General features: G+C 41.5%; 1 protein-coding gene across 10 annotated transcripts in view; it reads right to left on the bottom strand.

Moving 5' to 3' along the window:
• The window catches only part of ABCG2 (ATP binding cassette subfamily G member 2 (JR blood group)), a 98,315-nt gene that overhangs the window by 32,082 nt on the left and 51,966 nt on the right, over nucleotides 1-14,267 (bottom strand). For all 10 annotated transcript variants that reach the window (XM_084882009.1, XM_084882011.1, XM_084882017.1 and 7 more), the window contains one exon: nucleotides 9,007-9,228. In XM_084882009.1, coding sequence (XP_084738135.1) covers nucleotides 9,007-9,224 — 218 coding nt within the window. In that variant the 5' untranslated portion in view covers nucleotides 9,225-9,228. The remainder of the gene's footprint in view (nucleotides 1-9,006; nucleotides 9,229-14,267) is intronic.

Raw genomic sequence — 14,267 nt, 5'->3', positions numbered from 1 at the left:
TCTATGGCTGCTTTCCTGCTACAGTGACAGAGCTGAGTAATTACAACACACATGTGTGACCCATCACACTGAAAATATTCACTGTCATAAAAAGTTTGCTGACCTGTTCTAGTCCATAGTCTACAATTCCCTTGTTGCCCCACCCCACCCTCCTTCAAAGCCTATTCCCCACCCTTCTTTATTGATTTATATAGCATTTATGTACCCCAAAGTCTCCCTCATTATATTGTAAAACCTTGCAACAAGAACGGTGTCATCTTCTTTCACCACCACCCCATAGTATGCATAGAATACTGAATACATAAAATAAAACCTAGCTACAGGATTCCTGTTATATGTATTGCATCTTAGTGAATAATGGTAAATCTCGTTTAATAGGTGAGAAGTCAATGGCATCCCCAGAGCTTGGAGCATCTTTCCTCTCTACACTGCCCCCTCCCCCTCCCCCCCCACGCAACACACACACTCACTCACATACAATCTCTACTTTCTCTCTCCCCATGGCCCTGGCCCTCCAATTTAGAGTGGTGGCTTCCATGTCTCTTAATCCCTGTATCACAGAACAACACAGTAAAGTGCTTTAGTTGCCCGAATCCCCACTGGACTAGAAAGTTGCAGAGGCAGAGCACATACCTCTGTCACTAGAAGCTTGCACAATATCAGACTCCTAACAGATATTAAACATCAGTTGAATAAGTGAAAAATAAACTAACCAACAAAATAGGTCCAGAGACACAGAAGCATAGAACGGAATAGGGAATCTCAAAGAGGAGGCAGGGGTGGGTGGGTGAGTGGGTGGTGGGAGGTGATCAACCAAAGACCTTGTGGGCATGTATGCATAAGCCATGGACACAGACAACAGGGAGATGAATCTAGAAGGATCAATAGGGGGGGAAAATGGGGCATATGCAATACTTTCAACAATAAAGATTTAAAAAATCAGTTGAGTAAATGAGTCTTTGCATTTTTAGAAATAATTACTTAGAGGAAAACCAAATGTTTAAAAAAAAATAAGAAGTAAAAAAAAAAAAAACTTATAGAAAATAGGCACACTGACTGGAAAGAAAACTTAGTACATCCCCTACCTATTATATCATGTTCACATAATGCATCAGTCATTTCTATTAGACTTTACCTCCCCTCTTAACGTGAAAATGCTGGAAGTGCTGGGAGGAGGAGCAGCCATGGCCAGCACCCAAGATCCTGGGCTGCAAAAGGAGGTGGGAGGAAGAGAGGAAACAGCTGGAGGGTGAGAAGATTTGCTTATATTAAGGAACCAGGAAATTGACTGAGGCCTGGCCAGAATGGTTCAGTTGGTTGGAGCGTGGTCCTGGGCACCAAAAGGTTGCCAATTCGATTCCTAATCAGCACATATATGGGAGGCAACTGATTGATATCTCTCTCATAGACTGGTGTGTCATTGTTGTTTTCTCTCTCTCTCTCTCTCTCTCTCTCTCTCTCTCTCTATATATATATATATATATATATATATATACACAATATATATATATATATATTTGTTCAGTTGATTTATATATACATATATATATATATATATGTATATATAAATCAACTGAACAAATTATTTAGGATATTAGAATAGTGAGAGTCAGGTTTTTCATTTTTTGAGAAGATGCTTTACAAACATGGAAATATAGAAATAACTCTAGGATATTAAATCAGAATTGGAGGTCATGGGTTTTGACCTATACATACAGACAGATATAAAAAGGTTTAGATGTGTGTATCCATGTATACATACATATGTTCCCTAGGTGTGTCCACTGAGAAGGCCCAGAAACTATGTCATCCCAGTACCAACGAAAACTCCAAACACCCAGATCTCAGTTAGTAAATGCGAAACTTCACAAAAAGGAACCAGGTGGAGTAAGAACAGAGAGTCTGGAACTTCTTATTGTGCCAACAAAATACTCTAGAGTAGGGGTGTCGAACTCAATCAGAGAAGGGGCCAAAATCTAAAATCCAGCCTAAATCGCGGGCCGAATGGTTTACTGAACAGTCATAAACTGACAATGTTAACCAGAAATGTGAATTTAAAATGAGTGGAACAATCTTTTCCTTAACAGTGCTGTTAACCAACTCACATGCTATCAAGCAAAACAGTAATATTGGTATCAAGCAAAACAGTAATATTGGAATGTACCTAAAATGCTCATTGTTTTGTTTTCTGGCTAGATGTCTGACACCGTTTTCCCCAGATCAATGAGTCAATGTTCGGTTTTATTTCTTGGGCTGTAGCAACCCGCAAAACAGCATGGAGGTTGTCATCAGTAATGCATGATCTGTGCTTGTTTTTGTTCAGATTCATTATTGAAAACATCTATTCACAAAGATAGGTGCTCCCGAACATGGATAGAATACGGGCAGCATGAAGTCGGAGCTCTGGCATTGAGTCAGGGGGCAGTAGAGGGTAGAAGTCCTCAATTTCAACATCCTGAAACCTTGATTTCAGGCCACTGTCAGACTGAAGCTCGATTATCTCCATCTGAAGGTGATGGGGCACATTGTTGACATCAACTGTAAAAGGATTGGCAAAGATGTCAAAGCCTGAGTGCTGTGTTCTAAAGTCAGAGAAGTGCCGCTCAAATTCACTTAGTAAACAGCTAACTTTGGTAGCCAGCCGACTGCAAGGAAAAGTACCAGAAATAGTGGTTGAGATACTCAAACAAACGGGAAAGTGGGCAAGATTGTCCTGTTCCAGTTGGGACTTCCATAGTTGAAGTTTACACTGGAATGCTGTGATCATGTCAGACATCTTCGTGATGACTTGTTTGCATCCCTGCAGCTTCAGATTCAGTTGGGCGAGATGCTCGCATATGTCACACATCATAGCAAAATCACATAGCCAGGCGGGATCCGACAGTTCAGGCAAGGGCTTTCCTTTACTTTCCATGAAAAGAGCAATTTGTTCTCTGAGCTCAAAAAATCTTTTGAGGACTGCGCTCTTGCTCAGCCATCTTACTTCTGTGTGGTATGGCACGTCTCCATGCTCTGCACCCACCTCCTGTAAAAACTGCTGGAAGTGGCGATGATTCAGGCCACGTGCCCGTATAAAGTTAATAGTTTTAATGACTGTGGTCATTATGTCATTCATGTCCAGAACTTTTCCACACATAGCCTCTTGGTGGATAATGCAATGATAAGTAATCAAGGGTGTGTGGCAGTGACTTTTTTGCATTCTTTCCTTCATTAGTCCAACCAAGCCTTTCTTTTCTCCGCACATTGAAGGTGCGCCATCGGTAGTTAGCCCCACCAACTTTCCCCAGGGTAATTTAAAATTATTTATAGATTTCTCCACAGCCTCAAATATATCTCTACCAGTCGTCGTCCCATGCATGGCAGCTACATCCAAAAGTTCCTCAGTGACAGAGAGGTCGGTCTTCGTAGCACGTATAAAGATGGACAGCTGCGCTGTATCAGTGTTGTCTGTGCTTTCATCGATAGCAAGTGAAAAAGCGAGATAACTGCATGCCTGTTCGGCCAGCTGTGATGATAGATTTCCTGAGAGTTCTTGAACTCTATCTGCAATGGTGTTTCTTGACAAACTGACATTTTGAAAACTCTGTATCTGGTCTGGGCATACTTGCTCACACACTTTTAGCATGCATTGCTTCAAAAAGGCACCCTCTGAAAACACCTTGAAGTACGGGCAATTTCTTCAGCCACTATAAAGCTTGCTTTCACTGCAGCATCATTTTTCGCTGTAGCCTTTGTAAACATTTGCTGCTGTGATTGTAGTTTGCCTTTTAGTTCTTTAACAATTTTATGCTTTTCTTCCAAAGTATATTTGCCATACTTAACATTATGTTTGGTGTCAAAATTGTACTCTTTCATCACTGACACTGTCTCATAACATAATATACAGACTGGTTTGCCCTCTCTAAGCACAAACATGTATTCATTTTCCCATTTGTCATTAAATTGTCTGCCTTCACCATCAACTTTTCTTTTCCTGGACATTTTGGGATCAATATGGGCAGTAAAAGATGTAGTTTATTGGAAATCTGCGTTAGAAGAAAAAAGTTGAAAACTGCACAGGGATAGCTTGATTTGGCATATGGAGTGGAGAAAAAAAAAGTCAGTCAATAAATGCCTGGCTGGGTACAGATAGCAGATTCTGTTGCGATTTTTATGCCTGCACTTTATGCCAGGAACTGACAGCTTCTGCTGTGTATTTTTTATGCCCGCACACTCACTCTCTCCTCTGCTCTGCCACCCGCACAACCACATTGGATGCCAGACTATAGGTCACGCCTCCTGAATCTCGCGTGACTTGTTATCTATGCGCATGTGTAATAGATAGCAAGTACGGCGGCCGGCGAGATCACAAGCCTCCTATGTCACCGCTCGTCATTGTGATGGAACGCAGCGGAGTGCAGTGATGACAGCGCGGTGCGGGCCACATTGCAAGGCCTGGGGCCGGATTTGGCCCGCGGGCCTTGTGTTTGACATGTGTGCTCTAGAGGATGTGTCAAAAGAATGAATTATTAAAAAAATAAAATGCAGAACCTACCTTGAAAGGTCTCCCACTGATCAAATCAGAAATAATAACATTATCAAGATTAACAATGATAACATGTTATTATTGGATAGTACTGAATATAATAATAATCCATGAGTCTATACTAAAATAAATAAATGAATGAAGAGCTGAAGAACAGTGAGTTTCCCTTTTAGTAGAATGCAAACTAATCTGCACAGAACAGCAAGATGAAAATAAAAAATCACACTTTGGTAACTATTACAGTGACAGTTATTGCTCACTCAAGCCAAAGACATCAAAAGGGCTGAAGCTGGTGAGTTCAGGTTTTATGAAAAATAGGGTTTTGGAATATTGTCAGGGTAACTCCCCTTAAAATATGTATTACTTACATAGGGGGAAATGGTGGCATTGTGGGGAAAGCTGGCAGATACCAGCATGACCATATAATCAAGATTAACATCAGCCTTGGCCCGGTGGCTCAGGTGGTTGGAGCGCAGTCCCATTTACCAAAAGGTTTCTGGTTCGATTCCTGGTCAGGGTACATACCTAAGTTGCAGGTTTGAGCCCTGGTCGGGGTACATAGAGGAGGAAACATATCAATGTTTCTCTCTCTCTCTCTCTCTCTCTTTTCCGTTCAGTCTAAAAAATCAATATAAGCATGCCTTCAGGTAAGGATTAATTAAGTCAACTGGAGAGAGACAGGAAAATACCAGGTTGGATGAGACTGAGAAGACATGATGTGATCAGGTCAGTCTGCTATGTGAAGAGCATGGTGGCCAACGGCCCCTAAGGACCCACCACTGCAACTATTCCGAGGCTTAGCAACCACTCAGACAATGGCTGAGAGGTTACATAGGAGAGGGCCCTTACTTCTAAAAAACAGAACTGGAGAGTTAGGAATAATAGAGCAGGGTATGGACAGCTCTCAAATGCTAATGACAATGAATTATCTATTGTAATACATAAAATGACTAGCAAATTGTGGTGAAATGTTAACAGGTGGGGAATCTGGGTAAAAGGGTTATGTTCCCCCGATGGTTACATTTGAAATTATTGCAAAATAAATTATTAATTTTAAAAATCTCCCAATAGTATAATGACTTTCCTTGAAGACTATATGATATGAACATCTATTGGAATGGACTTTTTTTTCCATAGATCTTCAACATTGGTGAGAAAAACCCCAAATGCTAGGTATGAACACAAAGTAAGCATAACAGAATGATTTTGGATGAGGTAGTAAAAATCTCACCTTGTAGAATTCTCATTGTCAGATTTTTATCTTCTTCCCTCCACAGAGGACATCAGGTTCTGGCTATTTAGTTCTAAAAGTGAAATTATAATATGTCCAAAGGAAAAACAAAAATCTAGCTTTTCGTCAGCTTTTGTAGAATATTATTACTATTGTGACTGGTGGCGGTACTAGCAAAAGAAAGTTGAAAAATAGGATAAATGAGAACAACCTTTCTCCCATCTCAGTAGCTCTGTTTAGTTGAAACCAGAAGATAGGAGAAAAATTAGAAACACAACATTGAATAAAAGAAATGAACTTTCTCTTGGATGCCTAAGCCAGAAATAGAATAAGCAAGACAATGCTAATGCCCTATGAGACTTATCAGGACAATCACTTCCTAAGGTATATAAGTGTCCGATCACTAGGTTGTACCTCTGAAACTAAGATAATATTGTATGTAAACAATAATAAAAAAAATAAAAAATTATACTGGTACATATATAAAAGTAGATTTGACTTGAGTTTTTATGAACACAACAATGCACATAAAGATAACTTGTGCATTGCAGAATGCATACCATTGAACCATAAAAACATTATGAAGTCTTAAACATATGACAATTTTAGGATATTTAGCTCCTAATATACTAGCTCTAAACCATAAGCAAGATAAATGTATACTCCATTTGAAATGCATTCAACCTGCACATACTCAAATATGTGTTACCTTCTACTTAAGCACAAATTCTGAAGTGGCCAACATTTTCTTGACTATTATGTTCTACAAAAAAAGTGTCAGCTTTCAAAAAGATTAGTCAGCCATGGGCAGGTGGCTCAGATAGTTAGAACATTGTCCTGTATACTAAAAAAATTAGGGGTTCAATCCCTGGGAGGCAACAGATTTATTCCTTCCTTCCTTCCTTCCTTCCTTCCTTCCTTCCTTCCTTCCTTCCTTCCTTCCTCCTTTCCTCTCTCCCTCTCTCCCTCCCTCCCTCCATTCCTCACTCTCTCTCTCTCTCTCCTTTTTTCTTCCTCTCTCTCACTCTCACTCCTGCTCTCCCTCTCTCTCACTCTCTTGCTCTCACTCTCACTCTCCCTCCTTTCATCTCTCTCTTCAATCAGTGAACAGTCCTCAGGCTCAGGTGAGGATTTCTTAAAAACCCAAGGTCAGTCACTTTTATCTAGACAAGTAGCAAAAGATAAGACTTTGTGACTATCTACCTCTCCTTATTTTCCTGGTAAGCATTTTAACCAATACAACAAAGCAACGAGGAAGTAGGCTTGACAGTGTGTGCTGCTGCGTGAAGAAAGTTCTATCAACTCCACACAGCCCCTACCTCACCGCCACCCAACCTACCCCAGGTCCCTGTTCTTTCTTCCCCGCCCACATGCAAAACTTTCCTCCCCTTCTTGTAATCTCCTAGCCTCCCCGGAGCAGTTGTCTGCTTCTGACAGAAAAGACCACAATCCCATAGGACGCATCAGGAAAACATGAGAAGCATGTGCTTCTACCCAGGTTGGAGGCCATACCTGGCCAAAGGGCTCTTTTAACCACTCCTCCAGTCTCAGAGAGCTAGAAAAAGTGCTTGCTTTATCCAGGAATAATTATTTTCCCTATCAAACACACACACTAACTGAACAAAACACATAGGCCATGGTGTCCGAGAAACCTAGGTGCACTCCCCACTCCACAGAGAGGAAGAATCGGGCTCAATTCTCTAGAAATCAGAAAAACACAAACAATCCTCATGGCTGTTGCCTGTGAAAGAATAGAGATATGTGGTCCCAAGTAGGTTCCTTTCTCCTCTCCCTCCTCACTCTGCCACCACACAATAAATTCGTTGATGGAAGAAGAAAATGAAAATCACAGTGTTATACTAATTTGGACCCTAAATCCTTTCATGCTGGATCTCCACCGCATAACTTAAGCTAAACTAGAGTTTTCTTGTATTTAAATAGTTTCTTACTGTCTGTATAATGCGGGAAAACATTAGGTAAATTGTTATAGATGATAAATATCTGAATGTACAGGCCACTCATTTAAAATAAGTCTATTTGAAAACCACAGTACTTTCACAATATGTTATTTTTCAAATTCCTGATTCTTGTTTCTAGAACATAAAGGACATCAAAAGGGCATAAGTAGCTAAAGTGTCTGGCTCATAAAGTATAGTGACAGATCTTTCATTTCAGAGGTTAAAATACTGAAGACAGAGATTACAATTCTATCCCTGCAGTCAGGAAGTTGCCAAGTCAAACACCCAGGCCTCTTCCCAGTAAACCACAAGGCTTACTCAAGAAAAGCTAAATGACAAATTAGTTATTCAGTTTCTCAAACAAAAGTTGATGCGCATGGTACAACCACTTTAAAAAGTTTGGTTATTCCTTTAAATATTAAATATTTAATTCCTTTAATTTTTAAAGGAATATATATAATTGATCCTGTTACAGAAGACCTAGAAAAACCAAGCAATGCTTAGAGAAACGGAGTTACACTTTATTATTATGCCAGTGGGCTCAGAGAAAAAAATGTCTTTCAAATTCTGAGCAATGACATGGAGGAAGCTGTCCCTTTTTATATGTTCTCTGGTCCTTTGTCTCCCAAATATTGGGTTTTCCAGTGCCCTTTGCAAGTTCTTAAAGAGTCCCATGTGCTGGGGCCTTGAGATCACAACTAAAGGTCTGGCCTGGCACCAGCACTGATAACTCCGCCTGGGATGGTTTATGGTCTCTCAAAAATGGGAGTAAACAAGTCTTGCAGGACCAGACAATTAAAGGGGCACTGGCTCAACTATAGGCTAATAAGAATATGCATTAGGCCGAAACCGGTTTGGCTCAGTGGATAGAGCATCGGTCTGCGGACTGAAGGGTCCCAGGTTTGATTCTGGTCAAGGGCATGTACGTTGGTTGCAGGCAAATCCCCATTAGGGGGTGTGCAGGAGGCAGCTGGTCGATGTATCTCTCTCATCGATGTTTCTAGCTCTCTATCCCTCTCCCTTCCTCTCTCTATATTTAAAAAAGAAAAAGAAAAAGAAAAGAATATGCATTAGGATAATGGCACAGATTCAGATTACTAGCCCCCCCAAAATGTCTCATTTCCCCCATCAATCCAACCATTTCATTCCCAGTTGAAGAAAACAAATGAAAGCATGTGTCTGGTATAGGGGCATATATAGAAATGTCCATAGCACCTGTACTTGCATTAGGCTAAACCTGTGGTGCTCACTGCTGTCAACAAAGCTATATAAACAAATGTTCAGGCACATACTTGATATTCGTCAGTATTTCTTTATCAACTGTTTTTCGATTAAGTAGAAATCCACTCTTCACTTTTACTCGGTAGCAGATGTTATGGAAACTTAACACGGCTCCCTCAGGAAGCATCTTCGGGTCATTGGGGGTGGTCCTGGGGAGGCCATCGCTGTTTGTTTGTGACATGGGGATAACAACTCGGTAAGTTCCGGATGTCATCGGGAGCGCGTCCATCGTACTGTAGAGAGAAAAGCAACAATAAGTTTATAGTCCGTCTTGTTACAAACTTCCAGTTATAACAGAAATAAGTCCTGCAGATGTAATGTGCAGCAGGGTAAGTTTAGCTAATGATACTGTATTATATGTTTGAAAGTGGTTTAAAAGATCTTTAAAGTTCTCAGCACAAAAAAAGAAAAACTTATAACTATGTGGTGATGGATATTAACTAGACTTATTGTGGTGATCATTTCACAATACATGTAATTATTGGCTCAGTATGTTGTATACCTAAAACTAATGTTATTTGATAATCATATCCTAATTAAAAATAATGGAAATATTTTTATAGTGATTGTATGTATAAGTAAAAATATTTTGGATATACTGAATTCAGTAAGAGATATTATTAACATAAATTATTGTTAACATTATTAACAATATGAGATATTATTGACATTAGTTATAATTAAAGTTATAATTAATAAGTCCATTTTAAACTGCACTGAAATAAAGAGATCTATTTCTGATGAGCAACCTATATCCCTGTGATAAGAACAATCTTAGAACCCACATTAGGGAGGCAGACAAACTATGAATGCATACACCACAATTAGATTCAATTAAATATCTAATCCATCCTATATAATAAAAGGCTAATATGCAAATTGGCTGAACAACCAGTTGCTATGACGTGCACTTACCATCAGGGGGCAGATGCTCAACACAGGAGCTGCTCCCTGGTGGTCAGTGCGCTCTCACAGGGAGAGTGTCGCTCAGCCAGAAGCCAGACTCATGGCTGGCGAATGCAGTGGTGGAGGCAGGAGCCTCTCCCAGCCTCCATGGCAGCACTAAGGATGTCCAACTGACAGCTTAGACCTGCTCCCCACGAGGATGTCTGACTGATAGAGGGCGCAGGCTGGCCTGAGGAACACCCCCCCCACCAGTGCACAAATTTCATGCATTGGACCTCTAGTGTGTGTGTGTGTGTGTGTGTGTGTGTGTGTGTGTGTGTGTGTGTGCATCCTATCTAATAAAAGAGAAACATAAAAATTGACCATACTTTTACTATGTCCATAAGCCATGCCCACCAGCCAATCAGGATGAGCATGCAAATTATCCCAACCAAGATGGCGGTTAATTTGCATATCCAGGCCAGAGTGAAGACTGAAGACCGTGTAGAAAGAAGCCCAGCGCTGCAGAAGGGAGCAAAGCAGCGGAGAAGCAAGCAAGAGGGATGGCGGAGAAGGAAGGGAAGCAAGTGGGGTGAGGGAGAAGGGAGGGAAACAGGCAGAGCTGGAGAGAAAGGAGGGAAGCAGGCAGCGTATCGACCACAGCAGGAAGCCCTGTTGCAGGAATCTTCCTGCAACGGGTAGCATATATAACTGTCCCTCCCTCTGTCCAACTGGTTGCTATGATGCACAATGACTACCAGGAGGCAGATGCTCAACGCGGGAGTTGCTAAGCTGCAGTGACTTGGCAACAGTGGTTCTCAGGTGACACACCCGGGAACCAGAGAGGAGGGAGCCTGATTCCTCGAGGGGCCGCAGGATTCCACCTTCGACCATGGGTTATGTTGTTGCTGGGGCACTGTTGGCCCTGAATCTGGTTTATTGCACACTTGCATTTACATTCCACACCCTGTAAGACAGCAGCTTTGCAGATGCCCCCTTGCACTCTGGGACTCCTCAGGGAATGTCAGAGAGCCAGTTTCAGCCCGGTCCCCGCAGGCCAGGCCAAGGGACCCCACCTGTCGGAGGGACCCCTCTCACTCCGCAGATGCCTTTGCAGCCATGGTGCCACCCCAGGTGCGGCCAGCAGGGAGGGACCGCAAGAGGTTGGCTCCAGGGCATATTGGGCCCTTCTTGCCTGGTCCCGCCTCGCTGGCCATCTTCTAATTAATTTCCTTTCAATGTGCATGAATCTATGCACCAGATCATGGATTTGTAAGTCAATAAGAAGGGTATGAAAATTACTTAAAAGTCATGAAGCAGGGCCCTAGCTAGTTTGGCTTAGTGGACCAAGTGTCAGCCTGTGGACTGAAGGGTCCCAGGTTCAATTCCAGTCAAGGGCACATGCCCAGGTTGTGGGCTCGATCCCCAATAGGAGGTGTGCAGAGGCAGCCAATCAATGATTCTATCTTATCATTAATGTTTCTCTCTCTCTCTCTCTCTCTCTCTCTCTCTCTCTCTCTCTCTCTTTTTCTCTCTTCCTCTCTGAAATCAATAAAAATATATTTTTTACAGAGTCATGAAGCAGGAGTTTTACTTGTCTAGCTTGAAAAGTATATCATGATCTGACTCAAGATCAGGGACAGATTACATGACCACCTTCATCCTATGTTTTTTGGTTGTTGTTGTTGGTTTGTTTTTTGTTGTTGTTGTTGCCTTTTTTAATTTTAGAGTTTATGACTTTTGGTTACAAAAAGGGCCTTAGCCAGACAGTCAGGGACTAGAAAAGTTTCTCTGCATTTATAGCTGCAGTTCCAGGCACTAGTATCACTAGTGGTTATGCTCCTTCAATCAGCTAAGAAGACAAATTCCAAAATTGTTTGGGAGGACAAAATATTTCCTTAATGGGTGAGTATACTAAAGTTTCGGAAAGATGCATAATTAATTATTAAAATAATTAAGAAAAGAAAACCAATAGTGAAATAGTTAAAGAACTGAATTCAGAAACTGAGTGTTAGCCCTGGCTGGCATGGCTGAGTCTGCTGGGGGCCCCCTGCACCAAAGGGCTGCAGGCTAGAGTCCTGGTCAGAGCTCAGGCCTGGGTTGCCGTTTCCATCCCAGAGGGGGTTGTGTGGGAGGAAGCCAATGGACGTTTCACTCCCACATCAATGTTTCTCTCTTTTTTCCCTTCCTTTGTCTCTAAGAATCAATAAAAAAGAAGAAGAAAAAAGAAAAAGAAAAACAGACAAAAAACTTGAGCATTAAATTTATAAACAAACTTTAAAATGTTTCATTAAAGAAGTTACAAAAAGCCCCTTTAAGAGATATGAGGGTAACCCTGGCCAGTGTGGCTTAGTTAGCTGGAGTGTCAATCCAGCAAACCAACAGGTGGCGGGGTTAGGTTCCCAGTCAGGGCACATGCCCAAGCTTCAGATTTAACTCCTGGTCAGAGCACATGAGGAACATCACATTGATATTTCTCTCTCTCCTTCCCTCCCCCACCTTCTCTCCCTTTCTCTCTCTAAAATGAATTTTAAAAATGGTTAAAAGTTCATCTAATTTCTCTTAAAGAAAGTAGATGAAATTAACAGCTTGTGAACAGGCTTGTAATGTGAAAAACTTCAATAAACATGGTTTTAATTTTTAAAACTCAAAGTAATCACATTACCCAAAGGGATATACAGACTTAATGCAATCCCCGTGGAAATCCCAATGGTTTCTTTTTAAATAGGACAAAAATGTCATCACATTTCTATAAAACCACAAAAGACCCCAAATAGCCAAAGCAATCCTTGGCGGGGGGGAGAGGGGGAGAGAACAAAACCTTGCTGGAGGTATCACACCACCTGACATAAAGCTGTGCTACAAAGCAAGGATAATCAAAACACCATGGTATTGGCAAGCCAGGGGAGGAAAGGTCAGGGAAGTGTCTGAACCACGTGACCAGCAGTATGCTAGGGAGGAAAGGTTACTGTGGAGTACAGGTTCTCGTTTTCCCAGTTTTGCCTGTTGCTAGGCACCTAGGTCTTCCCACCCTGATGACCCTTCTATACCTGCCTGTGGTCATCGATCTGCTCATGTCTTACTGCCCACACACTCGTGCTTAGGTAAAAAATATTATCAACAGAGCCACTTCAAAATGCAGTTGGTGCTGTCATCCTAGAAGAACTGCCTCACATAGTCTTCCTCCTCAGACCTTTGGAGTATTAAAACTGGGCAAAGGCACTTTGGGATTAGGCCTAAAACATGGTATTCCAAACAACCATAGGATGACCCCAAGAAATGTATACACTCACACTTTAAAAAATCACACAGGCAGTGTTTTTTAAAATACATTTCATTTTAAAATCACAGTGTGGGGCTTTTTTAAATATATTTTATTGATTTTTTTTACAGAGAATAAGGGAGAGAGATAGTTAGAAACATCAATGAGAGAGAAACACCCATCAGCTGCCTCCTGCACACTCCCTACTGGGGATGTGCCCGAAACCAAGATACATGCCCTTGACCGGAAACGAACCTGGGACCTTTCAGTCCATAGGGTGACGCTCTATCCTCTGAGCCAAACCGGTTTCAGCAAAATCCCAGTTTTAATACCAGCCCTAACCGGTTTGGCTCAGTGGATAGAGCCTCAGCCTGTGGACTAAAAGGCTGAGCACTGCCCGGCCAGTCTGGTCAATTCTGGTCAATTCAGTTCAATTCTGGTCAAGGGCATGTACCTTGGTTGTGGGCACATCCCCACAGTAGGGTGTGTGCAAGAAGCAGCTGATTGATGTTTCTCTTCTTATCAATGTTTCTAACTCTCTATCCCTCTCCCTTCCTTTTTGTAAAAAATCAATAAAATATATTTTTAAAAAATAAAATAAAATTGAGCTACCAGCTATTAAAGTATGTATACATTTTGGGAAGACACCCTGTATCTTAAAAGCTTACAATGAAGCTGACATCATGACCACTGAAAATTAAAAACATTCTTCAGAATGTTAGCCTGTCTACATCTATAGAAATTCCTTTCTTAGCTTATTAACACCCATAGAAATGTCTTTCTTTTGATCATGCAATTACACCCTTTCCCTTTCTCCTAAATAGCTCTTGCCCTCACCTCCACATCAGAACACTACCTGGTTTCTGACTGAAGCAGTGCTGCCAGACAGCTATTCTTTCGGGGCTCAAATAAATACTTGTTGCTTCTCACTCGGCCCTTTTATTTTTATTTATTTTTATTTTTTTTAAATTGATTTCAGAGAGGAAGGGAGAGAGAGATGGAAACAGCAATGATGAGAGAGAATCATTGATTGGCTGCCTCCTCACAGAGTCCACAACCCGGGCATGTGCTCTGACTGGGATTCAAACTGTGACCTCCTGGTACATGGGCCCACACTCAACCACA

This window comes from Pipistrellus hanaki (genome assembly GCF_964339955.1).
Source record: "Pipistrellus hanaki genome assembly, chromosome: 1".
Taxonomy (NCBI): Eukaryota; Metazoa; Chordata; class Mammalia; order Chiroptera; family Vespertilionidae; genus Pipistrellus; species Pipistrellus hanaki.
This window is presented reverse-complemented; position numbering and strand designations above follow the sequence as displayed.